This window comes from Heptranchias perlo, chromosome 5 (genome assembly GCF_035084215.1).
Source record: "Heptranchias perlo isolate sHepPer1 chromosome 5, sHepPer1.hap1, whole genome shotgun sequence".
NCBI lineage: Eukaryota > Metazoa > Chordata > Chondrichthyes > Hexanchiformes > Hexanchidae > Heptranchias > Heptranchias perlo.
The window spans coordinates 117,352,291-117,374,216 of NC_090329.1; the positions used below are offsets into that span (position 1 = coordinate 117,352,291).

Below are 21,926 nucleotides of genomic sequence, written 5' to 3' on the forward strand. Positions count from 1 at the left end.
GCCAAGGCCCTCAAAATTATATTTCAGAGCTCTACTGAGTGCGGATGTGTGCCACTGTGGTACCCATTTTTAAAAGGGAGCCAGTTACTTAACATCTGCAGTAAAGAAAATTTTAACCTTTAATTAAGAATGAAATTACCATATGTCCAGATAAAGAGAAAATAGTTAGAAGTAGCCAGCACGGATTTCAAAAGGGACGATTGTGCTTGACAAACCTCATAAAATTAGTTGAGGGGGTAACACTCATGGTAGATAGGGGAAATACAGAGTATGTAGTGTACATGGACTTTAGGAAAGTCTGTGACAAGGCAACACAGGGGAGATTATCAGAGAAAATGAAGGGGTATGGAATTAGGGGGAAGATAGCAAACTGGATTAAATACTGGTTAGAAGAGAGAGCAGGAGTTAATGCAGTTTCAGACTGGTGGAAGTAGGTAGTGGTGTCCCACAGGGTTTAGTGCTTGGACATCAATGATTTGGATATAGGCCTAGAGGAAGCGGTACTGAAATTTTCAGATAATACCAAAACAGAGGAAAAAGTTAATTCATTTGGTAAAAATATGACAGCAGTAATTATACTCTGAATGGAAGTTAGGCTCGGTGCTGTGGAAGAGCAGAGGGCTACAGGTTCACAGGATATTAAAGGTTGATGAGGACACAAAAAAATGAATAGAATTATAGATTTCATCATGAGGCATAGAATATAAAGGTCAAGAGGTAATAATGAGCCTACATAAAAGCCTACTTAAAAGCTCAGTTAGAATACTATGCACAGTATTGGGCTTCACACAATGGGAAGGACAATGAGGCTTTGGAGAGGGTACAACGCAGATTCACTGGGATGCCGCCAGGTATGAAGAAATACAAATACGAAGAAAGACTTGACGAATTGGAGTATTTTTAATCAGAACAGTGTAGGTTACAGGACAATAGAATCATAGAAGTTTACAACATGGAAACAGGCCCTTCGGCCCAACATGTCCATGTCGCCCAGTTTATACCACTAAGCTAGTCCCAATTGCCTGCACTTGGCCCATATCCCTCTATACCCATCTTACCCATGTAACTGTCCAAATGCTTTTTAAAAGACAAAATTGTACCCGCCTCTACTACTGCCTCTGGCAGCTCGTTCCAGACACTCACCACCCTTTGAGTGAAAAAATTGCCCCTCTGGACCCTTTTGTATCTCTCCCCTCTCACCTTAAATCTATGCCCCCTCGTTATAGACTCCCCTACCTTTGGGAAAAGATTTTGACTATCTACCTTATCTATGCCCCTCATTATTTTATAGACTTCTATAAGATCACCCCTAAACCTCCTACTCTCCAGGGAAAAAAGTCTCAGTCTATCCAACCTCTCCCTGTAAGTCAAACCATCAAGTCCCGGTAGCATCCTAGTAAATCTTTTCTGCACTCTTTCTAGTTTAATAATATCCTTTCTATAATAGGGTGACCAGAACTGTACACAGTATTCCAAGTGTGGCCTAACTAATGTCTTGTACAACTTCAGCAAGACATCCCAACTCCTGTATTCAATGTTCTGACCAATGAAACCAAGCATGCTGAATGCCTTCTTCACCACCCTATCCACCTGTGACTCCACTTTCAAGGAGCTATGAACCTGTACTCCTAGATCTCTTTGTTCTATAACTCTCCCCAACGCCCTACCATTAACGGAGTAGATCCTGGCCTGATTCAATATGATAGAAGTGTTTAAAGTTAGAGTAAATATAAGCATACAGTTACCAGTAGTTGAGGGGTCCGGAAAGAGGACCCATAGATACAAGATTAAATGTAAGAGTTCAGAACAGGGAGCGGGAGAAAGATCGCAGGGGACCTTCAGAACGCGAGTCTGCCTGGACATCGGGGTGGGGGGTGGCGCAGGCGTTGGTGGATCGAGGGGAGGGAGGCCGATTGCGGCAGGTTAGCTTGAGGGGCTGGAGTGGAGGGGTGGGGGGAAGCACTCCTGCTGCTCCTAGTCCACAAGCAGTGCTGCAAAGGCACTTACCTGCTGGATTCGGATGTTTTCACCTCCCTTCAGCTGCCGGGTTTCCCGAGCCCAGAGAAACTCTGCCCGCAGCCGTTAAATGTGAAATTCTGCTAAAATCTGAGGCACGCAGCCTCGTTAACATATTTAAATTACTGACCCGCCTCTCGAGAACAAGTTACTCGCGCCCTCCCCCTCCCCAATCCACCTCCGTTAAAACCGGAAGTTGAAGGCGCTTTGGGGTCAGGTTTCAGATTTTTGAAATTTTAACCTACCCCCGCCACTGTCCCGCCCATCATGGGGGCTTAAAATTCCCCCCATGTTAGTATTCAAGAATAGATTGGATATATGGATGAAGGAAAAACGTTGAAGAGGATGGAGGAGCAGGTAAAGCGATTCGGACCACTTGCTAGTGCACGGTGTAAACGCTAACATGTAATGGTTGGGCCAAATGGTCTATTTACATGTTGTAACTTCTGCGTCTTTGCATGGACATGAAAACGCAGGCGGGGCCTCGGTTTAACATGTCATCCAAAAACAAAGTACCTGCAAGAATGTAACATTCCCTTCGTACTGCATTGAAGTGTCAGCCTAGATTACGTGCACAAGTCAAAGTTATGAGGCTTCAACCAATAACTTTTAGATTCAGAGGCAAGAGTGCTATTAACAGAGTCAAGCTGACATGTAACTTGTTTTTCTACAGTAAACAACTAATTCTGAGACCACATTTACAAGCTGAAGAAACAGACAGTGTACCACATTCTTCGGATTAGAACCTTTGAATCAGTCTTTGAATTCATTTCAAGTCGAATCAGCTGCTTTACTGTAACTGTACTTAAAGCTTATGCATTTTCTCTTTCATCTCTGGTTCTTTACATTTCTCATATTTTAAAAAATTTTCATCAATTGGAAATTTACAGAAAATCTCCCCTCCCCATTCCTCTCCTGGGCTACGGTTTTGCCGGCACCAGCAGCGCTCTCATACCTCGTCCAAGTGGTTGCTTTACCGTGTCGGAGTCTAATCAATTGAAGAGTAGGCTTTCTGATCGGTGTTATTTCAATGCTGGCATTAATCTGTTTAAAATGTACGGGAAAAACGGCAATTGGATAATCTAGGGTTGGTGTTGGATTGTAGCGACGTCACGGTCGAGTCAGAACCTGTTTTAACTTCACACCCACGGCATCCCTCTCTACAAAGCAATCGAGAGGGAGAACGCTGGCTAATTTTCCCTCCCTCTTTAGCCCTGCCACTTTGGCCAGCTCACCACAGCTGGGAGCTACCTGCTTCTGCGAGGGGCAATTTTCGGACTTTGTACTGCTGGCTGGCAGTGCATGCTGGAAATTAATTTGCGCGCCGTGCACAATTTTCCAATCATAATTCACAAGCATAGGGTCCACCTTTCACCTGTATGTTGACCACACCCGATTCTACATCTCCTCCAACAACGTTGGCTCCAAAGCTGTCGCTGTACCCTCCGACTATCTGTCCAACACTGTGTTGAATGAACCCGAATTCCCTTCAGGCCATCCACCAGCACCTAGGTGCCTCTGGCAGCAGATTTATCAATCAATCCTGTAGTTGCCCGCTGCAGCTGAACTAGATGGTGCTGAATCCAGAGCTGACCTTCCTGTCCTAGATCAAGTGAGTAGCCACTGGACTGGATTTTCCCAACTCCGGAATGTTTCCTGTTACGCCCGGTCTCCAGCCCCGCTGCTGATGCCCTGATCTATGTCTTCATCGCACTCTGGAATTGATTTCTCGAATGTCCTCCTTGCCAACCTTCTTTCTTCCTCACAAGCTCTAGTTAATGCAGAACCCAGTGGTCCCAAATTCTCTCTTACAGAGAGTCCTAAGCTTCATGTGCCCCAATACGACGTCCTCAAACCCCTCCACTATCTTGCTGCACTGTATCTGAACAATCCTTTCCTAATCTATACCATCCACTGCTCCGGCTCTGGCTTTACTGCTCATCATCCTCTACCACTGGTAGGCTTTCTTGTAATCACTGCACTTCTGCTCTTTGGAGCTCTGTCACAAAATGCTTCACCTTGCTACCTACCTCCCTTGCTTCAACAACTATTTCTTTGTGCATTCGTTTTCTCCTTCCCCCACTGTTTTTCTCCTTTCCCCTCATGGAAGTTGTTGTGTCGTGAGCAGGAGGTAGATCATAAAATGAACTCCACTGCCCTGCCCACCTCTGCCCTCCAATGGATCATAGTTACTGGCTGATTTTTTTTTTAGTTGCTGACATCAGGGGCAATTCCAAGACCTGGAGCAGATTGAAAGGGGGAAACATAAAACACACTCCGAAAACATTTGAGAGGGGTGGAATCCACCCCCATATCATCCCACTCAGTAATTGCACATGTCTCTTGGCCCAGTTCCTTGCGAGTCCAGGCCCCCAGCAGAAAATTGGCTAGAATTTGATACAAATTGGCGACAAATTGCCAATCTCAGTCACTTGGGCCTTAGTACAGATTTCTAATGTGAATAGTAGAAACAGGTCATACTGGTGCAGTAGAGGGTGTTTTTCTTGTGTTGTGGATTGGTGCTGAATAGACGGAGCTGCACTCAGTAATCGGCTGAGAATACCTGACCGTGGGATTGTTTGCTGCTGACAATGCTGTACAATGTGGACCATCTTGATGAACAGTAAGATTGACACCCAAAAATAAATTTTTAACAATAGAGTGAGCTGAAACATCGCAATAATAAAGAAATATATTATTTGGAATTAGAGTGGATTTCAGTTTTTTTAAAACACCACCTTGATGATTCAAATAAAAAATTATTTTTTTTGTCCCTCCAATTTTCCTCTCTTCCCTGCTCTTCTGGGCGGCAGTGATTTACACTGGGGTACAGTTTCACCAGTGGCGCGGAGGGGCTGAGCCCAACTCTACCTTCATTTGATGTCCGCAAGATGCATTTTCCAGCATTGGTCACTGAATGTGAATAGGAGCTGCAAACTTGGCTGTTTATATTTTGCCCTTTTCCGACCCAAGGATGCTGGGGCTGATTATAGGGCTGATTAAAAATGATCCTTTATTAGTGAAGGAATTGCAGGAAACGAGCCTTTATCAGAGGTTACAATCTATCGTGTTGTATTGTCGTGTTACGCCTTATTTGTGGAGGTCTCAAAGTTGGTTTCATGTGTTTTTTTTCCTGACAGGTATGCAGGAGAGATATTGGATGAAGATATGTACCAAGGCAGGAGCCTGGTCAATAATCGTTCTTTGCAGGCACTGGTAGCAGGGCTGAAAGCTTACAGCACCTGGGAAAATCTAGCCTGTTTGCAAGATTGTAGAGAGTGCACTGGCGGTATGGTGAGTAAATCATACTGAAAGTATTCCCTTCAAAGAGTGCTAAAAGTGCGTGGTCAGCTCTTGAAACCTGAACTCAGGAAAGTACATTTAGGCACTGGAACATCCATTATATGGTGTCTGTAGTCCAGAGACTTGAACACAAAATCTAGGCTGACACTTCGGTGTCGTCTTTCAGATGAGACGTTAAGCCAAGGCTTCGTCTTCTCTCTCTCAGGTGAACCTAAAAGACCCCATGGCGCAATTTCTAGTGGCTGAAGGGTCAGTAACCAGAGACCACAGATTTAAGGTGATTGGCAAAAGAACCAAAGGTGATATGAGGAAAAAAAAATGTACACAGCAAGTGGTTGTGATCTGGAATGCATTGCATGAAAGGGTGGTGAAAGCAGATTCAGTTGTAACTTTCGAAAGGGAATTGGATAAATACTTGAAGGGAAAAAATTACAGGACTATGGGGAAAGGGCAGGGGAATGGGACTAATTGGATAGTTCTACCAAAGAGCCAGCACAGGCACGATGGGCCGAATTGCCTCCTGTGCTGTATCGTTCTATGATTCTAAGAGCAGGGGAGTTCTCCCCAGTGTCCTGGCCAATATTTATCCCTCAACCAACATCACAAAAACAGATTATCGGGTCATTATCACATTGCTGTTTGTGGGACCTTGCTGCGCGCAAATTGGCTGCTGCGTTCCCTGAATTACAACAGTGACTATATTTCAAAAGTACATCATTAGCTGTGAAGCACTTTGGGTTGTCCTGAGGTGATGGAAGGCGCTATATAAATGCAAGTCTTACCTTCTTTCTATAGCAGTGTGATGGACTGAAGTTCCAAATTGCGTGCTGTTGCTTCTTGCTGTGTATCATTGCTACATTAGTTTTGTTGAGGGAGAACTTTAAGAGGTGGGGGGAAGCATCTGGAAAGGAGTGGTCTAACTGGGAAGCAGTTAGAATTGCAGGGAGGTAAAATAGAAGGACTCAACAAAAGGAAAAACACAGTCGCGAGATAGGTGGCAATTCGTGGCAAGAAGGCAGAAGGTTTTGGAGGGAGAAGTATAAGGAGGCTCAGTCAAGCAGTAATACTGGAACCTTCTAGAAAAATTCTGTAATGAGTTACATGTACCATTTTACATGAATGTAGAAACAGTTTTAATAGTTGTGCAGATCAGTTATGATACATTTTTAAAATAAACATTTTAAAGGAATGATGATGTGGTAGATCCAAAATTTCTCATCCTTTTAACCCATCCATGACTACCCCTCTTAAAGAGGAAAGTAACTTTACACCAACGTATGCGCCCCAATTACCATTGGTGAATATGGCTATCAGTCTCGTGCTCCCAGCCTCCTTCCGTGCATACAGTGGTAGTGACTTTATTTGCTTTATCGCCCAATCTTCTTCTGTCTCTTGACTTATCTGTGACGAAGTTGCTTGGTGGCTTGAAAGGAATGAAGAAAAAAAAGTGTCTTTTTTTAAAAAGCTGCAAACCCATCGACACCCACAACCCTGCCTTTAGTACCCACGTGTCTGTAATGTTGATGCATTCTGCATTTTATTTTCTTTCACACTTTTTTTTTTCTCTTCTTCATATCTCTCTGGAGCCAGAGCAATCAGAGCTGAGTCACAGGTAGGTCCCTCAAAACCCATTTTGATGAAAACTGGGGATGGGGGGCAGGAAGCTGACAGACTAGTTAAATCACTGGGTAACAATATAACGTCGCAAACAAAATTTGCAACTATGCGGCAAAGGCTGCAAATCAGGTCTGCAATATTCAACAGCAACTCATTTCTGTAGCACACCTCACATTAAAAAAAACACATCTCAGAGTGGTTTATAAAATAAGAAGTAGGCATTGAGCAGGGGGAGAAAAAGAAGAAATATTCTGCCATGGGGAGAAGGGAAACGAGAGGCAGATGGAAGAGATCAACAAATGGAACAGGTCGTCAGGAAGAATGGCTCATGCCAGGAGACTTGGACCATTTAAGAAACAATCTAACTGTAATGGGCAGATGGCAGTGTTGATGTTCTGGAAGGATTAGATCAATTGGGTTGATGGATCTTCTTCATCATGGAGAGATAACAAAGCAAAATAATTTTGGGAGAGAATTCCAGAGTAGCCGGTATAGTGACTGATAAAGGGATCTCCGATAGTGGAGTGGAAATAATCCTTACCAATTTGGTTATTCTAACAGAAAGGAAGCATTATGTGATGCGTTACAAAAAGTTGGACTAACCGCCCCCTGTCCCCCCACCCCCCCCCCCGTCCCCCCACCCAAACATCCTTTAAAATACTAGCACATGTCCCGTGTCATTGCTAGCAGTGAATGGAGGGTTTTGTAAGTACTTGGGTGCAATGCCAAGTTGTATTATCAGGGACACTAACTTATCAGCATTGACTGTGGCCCTGGGATTTGGGACCACTGAGATTGAATATCACGGATATCGGGAATCTGGCAGTACTGGGATTGGGAGTCAGAATCAAGCAGTAGTTTGAAGGAGTCTAGAACACTTTGGGGGTGGGGGAAGTGGTCCTAAGGTGCTGGGAACATTGGAAAAGAAGGTTCTCAGAACAAAAGGGCAGGTTCTGGAGCCTGGGATCACTGAGTATTGGCTCCTAGGATCTGGCAGCATTAGGGAGGGACGTCTCAGCATCGTGGAACATCGGGCAGTTCCAGGATTAAGAAGCACTGGAATTGTAGTCTTAAGGATTTGTGAGCACTAACAGGGGCCCCTGGATCTGGGAATGGTGGGGCGGGGTGGTGGGGGGGGGGAGTCTGGGGTTCAGTTGGACTGAGGGGCATTTGGAGCAGTCGGGGGTCAGAGTTTGGCTGTATTGGAGATGGCGGGATCTGGCAGTATTGGGGAACAGGGTCTGATAGCTTTGTGAGGGTGGGGCCCCATTCACCAACGTGTAGCCACCCATCAGTCTCTTGCTACAATACATCCGCACCCTCAGGTGAAAATCGGCACTTTCCTCATCATGAATCAGTTCTTGTCTTTACGTTTACTTTAAAGCACTTGTTTGTAAATTTTCTGCTGCTTAAAATTAATGGTCAAAAAGTCATGGGATGGGGCTGCACAGTTTCCTGGTAGTCCCTCTCGGTGTTTGCCAGGCGTGCACTATTGTTTAATAAACGTAAATTTCCATAAACAAGCAAAAATGACCGTATAAAGCTGTGAGGTCAAAAATATCCAGTCAAAGCTCAGGCTTTTGAGACAGGCTGGCAACTTGAAGCAAAAAAAATTGTGACTGTATTAAATGACACGAAAGAAAATTAATTGGATAAATTTTACATGTTCTTGTGAAATATGTAATTTTTTAAAAAATGTTTTGTTTAAAACCCATTAGAAATTTCAGTTACTGAGAAAAAAAATGCCAGATGAAAATTTTCTCAAAAAGCATTTTGAATGATTTGATTGGTTCATCAACAAACCATGACAGCAAAGGAAATATTTACATCATTGCTTAGAATGATCCCATTATAAATGTTTACATAGTGATTTTCAATGTTGACATAAGAAAATGACTCAAAATCATGAAGCGAGAAGTAAGGACACTAAACTGAGACCCCCCCCAGCCTGTTCAGGCAGATAAAGATTCTGTGGCACTATTTGAAGAAGAATAGGGAGTTGCTGTCTAGGTCAACCAACACCACCAAAACAGGTTTGAACAGATGACTTGGAGACAGACTTTACTGAGCCACGTGGTTTGACATTTTTAATACTCTGTATGTTTAGTAATGAATATTTGTGAAATGTACTATTTTTGGACCTTTCAAAATAATTTCATAGGATCAAATGGAAAATGTAAACAAGTTACATAAACTATAAAAATCAACAATGAACATTAAGATCTTGTGAGTATTTGTCTCAAACTTAGGAATTATTGGGTCGTATAAGTCTTTCATGTTTTGTAAAAGAAAGACTTGCATTTATATAGCCTTCATATAATAATAAATCCACTATTTATAGTGTAGACCTGGGGTTCCTAACTATGTTTAGACAACAACAACTTCATTCACCAATCTTAACAAGTCAATCCTAGTTTTTAGAGTATAAGCAGTAGCCTGTCTCTCTCTCTTACTCTATAGCTGTGTCCTTTACTCACCTCATTCTTCTGCATTCCTCTGTTTGACTCCCTTCCTTTCCGTGTTTCTCTTTGTTACTCTCTACCTATATCTCTGCTAATGTTCAAGCTTTCTCTCATTTTCTCTGTTACTCTTGTGATCCTGTTACTCTCAGACCTTTCTGTTTCTTCCTGTCCCTCTGTGTTTTTCCGACCTATCTTTTTTGCATTTTTCCTCTCTCTGTTACTCTCTTCCTGTGTTTCTGTTTTCCTCTCTAACTTTTCTGTATTTTTCTCTGTTATTCTTTGACCTTTTCGTGCTTCTTTCTGTCTCTGTTACTCTCTCCTAGGTGCTGAGGTCAATTGTAGCGGCCACTGTAATTTCAAAGGAACAACGATATGACAGACTGTTTATTTGGCAATATCTGTCATCAGAACATAAGAAATTGGGAGCAGGAGCAGGAGTAGGCCACACGGCCCCTCGAGCCTGCTCCGCCATTCAATAGATCATGTCAGAGCCTCTCGCCATTTACACGTCAAGTATCGCACACATCCTGTTTCTCTGATAAAGATCTGAATTCAAAATCTGACTCTGGATTAAATATCTGAATTGAAGTTTTGTAATGCCAGCTCATCTTTCTGTTCTTTTATACCCTCCTCTTCTTTCTCACTCCTCTTTCTGTTATTGACTAGCTTCCTCTTCTCTAATTTATTTTTCCCCTTCCCCTGCTTTCTTCCTTCCTCGGAGCGGAGCCACCAGTTTGAGCCAGAGTCGGTCATGCAGTGCGAGTCTTGTGCCAGATTTCTTTTTGGCTGGGAGTAGAAAGTTGGAGGTGTAATGGAAAAGATGCACAGTGGCTGTTGGGGACATCAGGAGACGCCACACTGCAACATGTTTCTCTGGTGTTGCTCCTCTACCCCTCCAGAAACAATGTAACGAAAACTATGTAACAATCTACAATCACCCTGCTGCTTCTGCTGTTACTACCACTTATCTCAATAATTCTCCTGCTTTGTAAAGGCAACAGTTTTGTTTCAAGAGGGAATTAAATACAAGTAAGGTTTCTCTATATATTGGCCAATCTGCTCCATTGTAAAGCACAGTGAGTCACGGGATTCACTGTTTTGTAATAGAGTTGTTTGTGCCAAGTAGGGGATAATATCAGGGCCACTGATTTACAGAGACTGAAGACGTCCAATTCTATTTGTATTATATGGCATTCTGGAATTTTTACCGGTGCTTTGATTGAACATCACAACTCTTTCCATTATTCTGTGAAAATTGGAAATGGGTGACTTTTATTTTATATACGTTCCTTTACCTAAGTATTTAACTTTCATACCTTACCATTTTTAAACTTGAGGGTACAACACAAGATGGTATTTGGGATGTACCAGTTGGAGTCTTGGACAACTGGAAGGAGGGGGGGGGGTCGAAATTCCAAGGCCCTTCCGGCTCACTCCCGCTGCAACTCCAGCAGGAGTGCAGCAAAAAGGGTGGGAAATAGGCCGGGACCCAGGTACACCAGGTCCCATCCTTGCCTGGGAATATCCTGTGATCTTGTTTGGTGTGGGGGCGGCGGGGAGGGGGTCAGAGCCTCGCTGCCCCAAACAAGGCCGTTGATGCAGAGGTGGGGACACTCTCTACTGGGAGTTTCCATGACCTTGGCCTTGCGTGGATCCGGCATAAGTTTGAGGGCTAAGAGGAGAGAGAGAGGGGGTGGGGATTCCAGGAAAAGATTATGGTCTGGACCCCTGAAGACCGATGGTAACGTTTTTTCTTTTTTCTTTAGAAATTTACTAACTATGGCCCCCTTACAAAGGGCCATGGTGAGGTGCCTGAGATGTGTCCACAACAGCGTGGGCATCCCCAGTCCCATGCGGATTAGGTGCACTCTCCCTGATGTGGGGTCAGTGCTGGAGAGCACCAGCAGTTGCAACCCCAGTGTAATTGTCGATATCGTGGCCAATGTACTTAGGAATTCTGTTTCGAGGGGGAATGGGATTTACCTACACTGAGGGTGATTCTACATTTTGGTAGCATTGTAGATAGTCGGGTTTTGTTAGCACTGTGGGATGGTCCTGTGATCTTTGTCCCACTCTTATTTTGTCACCATGACCTGTCTCTATTTTTTCCATCTTTATTTTGGTTAAAACCTTATTTTGGGCATTAGAAATTTCAGTTACTGAGAAAAATCGCAGGTTAACTTTTTTTTTCAAGAAGTGTTTTGAATGGTTCGATTGGGAAACCTAGCACCTGGGAAATGTTCTGTGCCCTGTCCAGCTCATGCCTTCTTTTCATAAGGAAAATTTAAAACATTTTTCCCACTTGCAAATTATTACTTCAGCTGTGTGTATCATACTGATTAAATTGACACGTTACCCGCTGAGCGGTAGCTTTGAAGGATCCAGCGGCACGCACATGGCAAGAGTCATCCTTGTAGTCCAAGGTGTCTGTAGGTCGGCCGACAGCAGATGGCATAGCCCTGTGACATCCTCGTTTGTGTAAGCCGCAGCCCTAAAAATCATCACAGCAAATACAGCACAGCTTAGCCCTCAGTGCACAGGGGCTGCATGTCCGACCTTACAAATTATCCTGCTCCCCAATGAGTCTTCGTGCCAGCCCCTTACCTCGCAAAATTCACCCTCCAAACTATTGGAATAGATTTTCATTGTAATAGATCTTGCTTGCATAATCCATTCAGGTGGAGGAACTAATCCACTCAGTCTCCAGGACGGCCTCAGTCAGTGCTCTGAAAGTGGTGTATTTCAATGATTTGTCTCTCTGCTGATCACATTCATATTGATGCTGTGAATAAGATTACATTTTAATATATCAGAAAGAACTGAACTGAGGAAGATGTCCCATTACCAATGGGTTAGCAGTGAGGCTATTTGTTGGCATTTGGTAAAATGCATTGATGTTCTTGTGCTATTTACCTGCCCATAATTTTTTAACCTGAATCCCCAATAATGGGATTCTTGAAAGTGGTCAACAAAGACGTACTTTGGCACTCATATTTGGTTCTCTCTTCTCATTTAGGGGATGAATTCTGTTTTCTCTGCCTTTCCTGAGGCATCACTGCGGGTTGAAATCCTTTCCACTCGGCCCCAGATATCCCTGCAAGCCAATGCCCTAAAGGCTAGGGTGAACCTAGCTGGACATGCTGCGGGAATAAGTTGTGGGCTTTCACCCTCAAAGCTCAAATATGAGTCCCTGGAATTTTTTTTATGTGGGGATTAGAGGTGTGTTCTCCTCTCTTATCCACACCCGCCGCTGGAAGAGTTTGCTGTTTGACACGGTTTGTTGCACTTTCCAGCATTGTACAGTAATCCTGCCTTTCAAGCCAAAGTTAATTTCTCCTGGAGAGGATACAGATATTTTAAATAATGAAAATAAAGTCATTGTTTAGATTGCAATACAGGTTTGTAACATTCAGTTTCTTCCAGTGAGAATTTAACCCGTGCATAGTAACTGTCTGGATGAAAAGTTAGTGTTTAAGACTTTGTATCTGTCCATTAGTCAGTAAAAATCAGTATGAATTTAAACATCGCACACTCTTCCAAGGTCACCCCATGAGTCATTATGGCTACATTTTTCTGGTCATGGCTCTAACACTTGGCAGGGCATGTTACCGGTGCTTAGGCAGAGAAGGATAGAGCTGGATGTAGGATACAACTGAACTGTGATTGCCCTCGAAGTTTTTGTAAGCTAAACTTTCATCTTGATTGCTGTGCTGTTTTCATCACACTCCATGATTCACCCTGCAGGTTCAATCATCGTACAAAAAATACAGTGATACAAATCAACGCTGTGGCATTGTGTGGAGCTCAACGCCTGGCTCTGCTCAGTTCCCATTCTCAACCACATCAAGTGGGGAGGCACCGAGTGGAGGTTGTGGTGTCTTTAGTTGAATCAGGGAAGGGGAGGGGGATGGAGAATGTCATGGGTGGGGGAGGGGGGATGAAGAATGTTATTGGTTCTCCCTGCCAGTGCAACTAGCCAGGCCAGGGATCATTGGGACAGCCTGGGATTTGTGCATCTGCCCTCTCTGCTGCAAAATCTCCAATCGGGTAGGGGAGAAAACTTACAGAAAAAAGGGAGAAGATGTACCACGGTATAACCTCAAAGCAGGACCTCGAAGGTAGTGATCTCAGTCAGTGTAGGAACAAGAGAATAGACTGGATGAAGGGATGGTGTAGGAGGGAGGGATTTAGATTCCTGGGACATTGGGACTGGGTCTGGGGAAGGTGGGACCTGTACAAGCGGGACGGGTTACACCTGAGCAGGACCGGGACCGATGTCCTCGCGGGGGTGTTTGCTAGTGCTGTTGGGGAAGGTTTAAACTAGAATGGCGGGGGATGGGAACCTGAGCAGGGAGACAAAGGAGGGGGAAACAAGGTTAGAAACAAAAGACAGAAAGGGAAGAAGCAATAGAGGAAGGCAGAGAAAACAAGGGCAAAAAACAAATAGGGCCACAGTACAAAATAAAACTAAGATGACTAGCAATCTTAAAAAGACAAGTCTAAAGGCATTGTGTCTTAATGCGCGGAGCATTCGCAATAAGGTAGATGAATTAACAGCGCAGATAGATATTAACGGTTATGATATAGCTGCGATTACAGAGACATGGCTGCAGGGTGACCAAGGATGGGAACTGAACATCCAGAGGTATTCAATATTTAGGAAGGACAGGCAAAAAGGGAAAGGAGGTGGGGTAGCGTTGCTAGTAAAGGAGGAAATCAATAGTGAGGAAGGATATTGGCTCGGAAAATCACAATGTGGAATCTGTATGGGTGGAGCTAAGAAACACCAAGGGGCAGAAAACGTTGGTGGGAGTTGTCTATAGGCCCCCAAACAGCAGTGGAGATGTAGGGGAGGGCATTAAACAGGAAATTAGAGATGTATGCAAGAAATTAGAGATGCATCCACCACCCTAAACATTCACTCCCTTCACGACCGGCGCACAGTGGCTGCAGTGTGTACCATCCACAGGATGCACTGCAGCAACTCGCCAAAGCTTCTTCGACAGCACCTCCCAAACCCGCAACCTCTACCACCTAGAAGGACAAGAGCAGCAGGTGCATGGGAACAACACCACCTGCACGTTCCCCTCCAAGTCACACACCATCCCAACTTGGAAATATATCGCCGTTCCTTCATCGCCGCTGGGTCAAAATCCTGGAACTCCCTTCCTAACAGCACTGTGGGAGAACCTTCACCACACGGAGTGCAGCGGTTCAAGAAGGCGGCTTACCACCACCTTCTCGAGGGCAACTGGGGATTGGCAATAAATGCCGACCTCGCCAGCGACGCCCACATCCCATGAATGAATATTAAAAAAAGGTTACAACTATAATCATGGGTGACTTTAATATACATATAGATTGGTCAAACCAAATTAGCAATAATACTGTTGAGGAGGAATTCCTGGAGTGTGTACGTGATGGTTTTCTAGACCAATATGTTGAGGAACCAACTAGAGAACAGGTGATCCTAGACTGGGTATTGTGCAATGAGAAAGGATTAATTAACAATCTTGTGTGGGGTCCCTTAGGGAAGAGCAACCATAACATGCTAGAATTCCTCATTAAGATGGAGAGTGAAGTAGTTGAATCCGAAACCAGGGTCCTGAATCTAAATAAAGGAAATTACAAAAGTATGAGATGCGAGTTGGCTATGATAGATTGGGGAACTTTACTAAAAGGGATGACGGTGGATAGGCGATGGCTAATATTTAAAGAACGTGTGCAGGAATTACAACAATTATTCATTCCTGTCTGGTGCAAAAATAAAACAGGAAAGGTGGCTCAACCGTGGCTTACAAAAAAAATTAGGGATAGTATTAGATCCAAAGAGGAGACATATAAAATTGCCAGAAAAAGTGGCAAGCCTGAGGATTGGGAGCAGTTCAGAATTCAGCAAAGGAGAACAAAGAGATTGACTAAGAGGGGGAAAATAGAGTATGAGAGTAAACTGGCAGGGAACATAAAAACTGACTATAAAAGCTTCTATAAATATGTCAAGAGAAAAAGATTAGTGAAGACAAATGTAGGTCCCTTACAGTCAGAAATGGGGGAAATTATAATGGGGAACAAAGAAATGGCAGAACAATTAAACACATACTTTGGTTCTGTCTTCACAAAGGAGGACACAAATAATCTCTCAGAAATGTTAGGGAATCAAGGGTCTAGTGAGAGGGAGGAACTGAAGGAAACCAGTATTAGTAAAAAAAAATAGTGCTAGGGAAATTAATGGGGCTAAAGGCTGACAAATCCCCAGGGCCTGATAATCTACATCCCAGAGTACTAAAGGAAGTGGCCCTGGAAATAGTGGATGCATTGTTGATCATCTTGCAAAATTCTATAGATTCTGGAACAGTTCCTACAGATTGGAGGGTGGCAAATGTAACCCCACTATTTAAAAAAGGAGGGAGAGAAAAAACGGAATTACAGCCCAGTTAGCCTAACATCAGTAGTGGGGAAAATGCTGGAGTCTATTATAAAAGATGTGATAACAGAACACTTGGAGGGCATTAACGGGATTGGACAAAGTCAGCATGGGTTTATGAAAGGGAAATCATGCTTAACAAATCTACTGGAGTTTTTTGAGGATGTAACTGGGAGAATAGATAGGGGAGAACCAGTGGATGTGGTGTATTTGGATTTTCAGAAGGCTTTTAATAAGGTCCCACACAAGAGGTTAGCATGCAAAATTAAAGTACATGGGATTGTGGGAATATACTGGCATGGATTGAGAATTGGTTGACAGACATGAAACAGAGAGTAGGAATAAACGGGTCTTTTTCCGGGTGGCAGGCAGTGACTAGTGGGGTACCGCAGGGATCAGTGCTTGGGCCCCAGCTATTCACAATATATATCAATGATTTGGATGAGGGAACTAAATGTAACATTTCCAAGTTTGCAGACGACACAAAGCTGGGGTGGAATGTGAGCTGTGAGGAGGATGCAAAGAAGCTCCAATATGATTTAGACAAGTTGGGTGAGTGGGCAAAAACATGGCAGATGCAGTATAATGTGGATAAATATGAGGTTATCCACTTTGGTTGTAAATACAGAAAGGCAAATTATTATCTGAGTGGTGATAGATTGGGAAAAGGGGAGGTGCAACGAGACCTGGGTGTCCTTTTAAAGCCAGCATTCAGGTGCAGCAAGCAGTTAGGAAGGCGAATGGTATGATGGCCTTCATTGCAAGAGGATTTGAGTACAGGAGCAGAGACGTCTTATTGCAGTTATACAGGGCCTTGGTGAGACCACATCTGGAGTACCGTGTGCAGTTTTGGTCTCCTTATCTGAGGAAGGATGTCCTTGCCATGGAGGGAGTGCAACGAAGGTTTACCAGACTGATTCCTGGGATGGCAAGTCTGACGTATGAGGAGAGATTGGGTCGACTAGGCCTATATTCACTAGAGTTTAGAAGAATGAGAGGTGATCTCATCGAAACATATATAATTCTAACATGACTAGACAGACTAGATGCGGGGAGGATGTTCCCGATGGCTGGGGAGTCCAGAACCGGGGGTCACAGTGTCAGGATAAGGGATATGCCATTTAGAACCGGGATGAGGAGAAATTTCTTCACTCAGAGGGTGGTGAACCTGTGGAATTCTCTACCACAGGAGGCAGTGGAGGCCAAGTCATTAGATGTATTCAAGATGGAGATAGATATATTTCTTAACGCTAAAGGGATCAAGGGATATGGGAAAAAGGTGGGAAGAGGGAACTGTAAGGTTGATATCCAATTTTGAGCCAGCATGTCAGACGGTGCCAAGAGTCTAATCAGCCAATTGCTTCGACATAGTCCAATACTGAGACTTCCCCTTAAGGACGTGATTGAACATCCATGGGTGAAATCAAATTCCCGCAGGCTCCTTCCACCTGGATGTACAGCCAGAGGGGAGAACTAAGGTCCACCTCACTAGCCCTGAGGATCATTGACTTGTATATAAGACCTGCAATTCGCAAGCCCCAGGTTTCTAATACTGTATGTGCTCCTGGCTGTTTCTGTTGTCTTGTGAGCTGTTGGAACTCTGTCCTTTGTGTTGATATGTTCAGTTTCTATTTGAATGGCGGAGCAGTCCCGAAGGGCCGAATGGCCTACTCTTGCTCCTATTTTCTATGTTTCTAACCTCCCCAATGAATAGAAACAGATGGCATGCTTTATGTTCTGCAGAAGGATGTTGATCCAGCCAGTATATTGGTTATTGCACAGTCAGTGAAAGGTTTATATGCCAAAGAAGTTGTTTCTGAACAATAGGTACTATAAAAGTGAAAGTAATTACTTGTGGTTTGAGATCATACTGTGCGACATTAGCAATAAACTAGTTAACACTTTGAATTAAATTCTATTACCTGCTGTTTATTTAATGAAACCAGTAACCCTTTTATTTAATTAAACCATTACCCGGTTCATTAATAAATCTGTTAGCCCTTTTATCCAATTAAGTTGTCAACTTGTTCATTTAATGAAGCCACTAAACTGTTTATCTAATGACGGTGTTAATCAGTTTTTTTAATGTAGCCATTAGCCTATTCTAGCCTAATTTATTTATTTAATGAAACTATTAACATGTACATGTAATGAAGCCGTTAATCTGTTTATCCAGTGATGGTGTTAATGCGCTAATTTAATGTAGCTGTTAACATGTTCATTTAATGAAACCGTTAATCTGTTTACCTAGTGAAGGTGTCAATCCGTTTCTTTAATGGAGCCATTAGCTTATTCTATTAATGAAGCCATTAAACTGTTTACTTACTGAAGCCACTGAGCCATTTATTTAATGAAACCATTAACCAGTTTGTTAAATTAATTAATTAACTTTTTCATTAAATGAATCCATTAACCTGTTCATTTAATGAATCCATTAACCAGTTAATTTAATGAATCCATTAACCTGTTCATTTAATGATCCATACGGAATCTTGGGCTTTATAAATAGAGGCATGGCGTACAAAGGAAAGGAAGTTATGTCGAACCTTTATAAAACACTGATTTTGCCACAACTGGAGTATTGTGTCCAATTCTGGGCACTTCACTTTAGGATGAATTTGAAGGCCTTAGAGAGGCTGCAGTAAAGATGATTCCAGGGATGAGGGACTTCAGTTACGTGGATTGACTGGAGAAGCTGGGGTTGTTCTCCTTACAGCAGAGAAGGTTGAGAGGAGGTTTGATAGAAGTGTTCAAAATCATGAAGGGTTTAGATCAAGTAAATAGAGAGAAACTGTTCCCATTGGTGGAAGGGTCGAGAACCAGAGGACACAGATTTAAGGCAAAAGAACCAAAGGCGACATGAGGAAAACATAAAAATCTTTTTATGCAGCGAGTGGTTATGATCTGGAATGCGCTGCCTGAAAGGATGGTAGAAGCAGATTCAATTGTGGCTTTCGAAAAGGAATTGGATAAATACTTGAAGGGAAAAAATTTGCAGGTCTATGGGGAAAGAGCGGGGGAATGTGACTAACTGGATTGCTGTTACAAAGGGCTGGCACAGGCTCGATGTGTCGAATGGCCTCCTTCTGTGCTCTAACCGTTCTATGATTCTATGAACCTGTTCATTTAATCATAGAAAGTTACGGCACAGAAGGAGGCCATTCGGCCCATTGTGTCCGTGCCGGTTGAAAAAGAGCTATCCAGCTTAATCCCCCTTTCCAGTACTCAGTCTGTAGCCCTGTAGCTTATGGCACTTCAAGTGCACATCCAGGTACTTTTTAAATGAGTTGAGGGTTTCTGCCTCTACCACCCTTTCAGGCAGTGAGTTCCAGACCCCCACCACCCTCCGGGTGAAAACATTTCTACCAATTACTTTAACTCTATGCCCCCGGTCACTGACCACTCTGTTAAGGGAAATAGGTCCATCCTATCCATTCTATCTAGTCCCGTCATAATTTTATCTACCTCAATTAAATCTCCCCTCAGCCTCCTTTGTTCCAAAGAAAACAATCCCAGCCTATCCAATCTTTTCTCATAGCTAAAATTCTCCAGCCTTGGCAACATCCTCGTAAATCTCCTCTGTACCCCCTCTAGTGCAATCACATCTTTCCTGTAATGTGGTGACCAGAACTGTAAACAGTACTCGAGCTGTGGCCTAACCGATGTTTCATACAGTACTATCATAACCTCCCTGCTCTTATATTCTGTGCCTCAGCTAATAAAGGAAAGTATCCCGTAAGCCTTTTTAACCACCTTATCTACTGTCCTGCTACCTTCAGGGATCTGTGGACATGCACTCCAAGGTCCCTCTGTTCCTCTACACCTCTCAGTATCCTCCCATTTGTTGTGTACTCCCTTGCCTTGTTTGCCCTCCCCAAATGAATTACCTCACACTTCTCTGGATTGAATTCCATTTGCCACTTTTCTGCCCACCTGACCAGTCCATTGATATCTTCCTGCAGTCTACAGCTTTCCTCCTCACTATCAACCACTCAACCAATTTTTGTATCATCTGCAAACTTCTTGATCAAGCCCCCCCACATTCAAGTCCAAATCATTAATATATACCACAAAAAGCAAGGGACGTAGTACTGAGCCTTGTGGGAGCCCACTGGAAACAGCCTTCCAGTCGCAAAAACACCCGTCAACCATTACTCTTTGCTTCCTGCCACTGAGCCAATTTTGGATCCAATTAGCTACTTTCCCTTGGATCCCATGGACTTTTACTTTTTTGACTGCCATGTGGGACCTTGTCAAAAGCCTTGCTAAAATCCATGGAGACTACATAAAATGCGTTTCCCTCATCGACCCCCCCCCCCCCCCTTGTTACCTGCTCAAAAAATTCAATCGAGTTAGTCAGACATGACCTTCCCTTAACAAATCCATGCTGACTGTCCTTGACTAACCCGTGCCTTTCTAAATGACAATTTATGCTGTCCTTCAGAATCGATTCCAATAATTTGCCCACCACTGAGGTTAGACTGACTGGCCTATAATCACTCGGTCTATTTCTTTATCCCTTTTTAAACAACGGTACAATGTTAGCAGTCCTCCATTCCTCCAGCACCATACCTGTAGCCAGGGAGGATTGGAAAATGATGGTGAGAGCCTCCGCTATTTCCTTCCTTGCTTAACAGCCTGGGATACATTTCATCTGGCCCTGGCGATTTATCTACTTTCAAAATTGCTAAACCCCTTAATACTTCCTCTCTCACTATGTTTATCCCATCCAATATTTCACACCCCTCCTCCTTAACTACAATCTCTGCATCGTCCCTCTCGTTTGTGAAGACAGACACAAAGTATTCATTAAGAACCATACCCACATCTTCTGCCTCCACAAATAGGTTATTTTTTTGGTCTCTAATGGGCCCTACTTTTTCCTTAGTTATCCTCTTGCTCTTTATGTATTTATAAAACATTTTTGGGTTTTCCTTAATTTTACTTGCCAATATTTTTTCATGCCCTCTCTTTGCTTTCCTAATTTCCTTTTTAATTTCACCCCTGCACTTTCTATACTCCTTTAGGCTTTCTGCAGTATTGAGCTCTCGGTGTCTGACATAAGCTTCCCTTTTTTGCCTTATCTTACCCTGTATGCTCCTTATCATCCAGGGGGCTCTAGATTTGGCAGTCTCACCCCTTTTCTTTGTGGGAACATGTTTACTCTGAACCCCTTGAATCTCCCCCTTGAATGCCTCCCACTGCTCTGACACTGATTTACCTTCAAGTAGCTGTTTCCAGTCCACTTTTGCTAAATCACTTCTCAGCTTAGTAAAATTGGCCTTTCCCCAATTTAGAATTTTTACTCCTGTTCTATCTTTGTCCTTTTGCATAACTATGCTAAATCTAACTGAATTGTGATCACTACCACCAAAATGCTCTCCCACTGATACTCCTTCCATCTGCCCAGCTTTATTCCCTAAAACTAAATCCAAAACTGCCCCCTCTCTTGTTGGGCTTGTTACGTACTGGCTAAAAAAGTTCTCCTGAATGCAATTTAAGATTTCTGCGCCCTCTATACCTTTTGCACTGATTGTATCCCAATTAATATTAGGGTAGTTGAAATCCCTGATATTACTGCCCTATTCTCTCAGAAATTTGCCTCCATATTTGCACTGCTATCTCCCTCTGACTGTTTGGTGGTCTATAGTACAGTCCCAGCAGTGTGACTGCCACTTTTTTGTTCTTTAGTTCAACCCATATGGCCTCATTTGATGATCTTTCTAACATACCATCCCTCCTCACAGCCCTAATTTTTTCTTTAACCAATACTACCACTCCCCCCTCCTTTTTTATACTCCTCTCTATCTCGTCTGAAAACCCAGTAACCAGGAACGTTTAGCTGCCATTCCTGCCCTTGTTTAAGCCATGTTTCTGTAATAGCTAAGATATCGTACTTCCATGTGTCTATCTGTGCCCTGAGCTCATCTGCCTTATTCACTATACTCCTTGCATTGAGGTATATACCATTAAGCACTGCCGAACTCTTTTCTTGTCTAGTTTCTAACCTTTGTTTCCTTTGCCTTCCAAACTCACTCACTAATTTTCTGCCTTCTATTTCCAGCTCTGCTTCTCTCCCTTCTGAATCTACGCTCAGGTTCCCA

The 21,926-nt window shown here is 43.3% G+C and overlaps 1 protein-coding gene across 3 annotated transcripts in view; it reads left to right on the forward strand.

Moving 5' to 3' along the window:
- acoxl (acyl-CoA oxidase-like) overlaps positions 1-21,926 on the forward strand; it is a 294,551-nt gene that overhangs the window by 147,671 nt on the left and 124,954 nt on the right. For all 3 annotated transcript variants that reach the window (XM_067985091.1, XM_067985090.1, XM_067985089.1), the window contains exon 12: positions 5,157-5,310. In XM_067985091.1, coding sequence (XP_067841192.1) covers positions 5,157-5,310 — 154 coding nt within the window. The remainder of the gene's footprint in view (positions 1-5,156; positions 5,311-21,926) is intronic.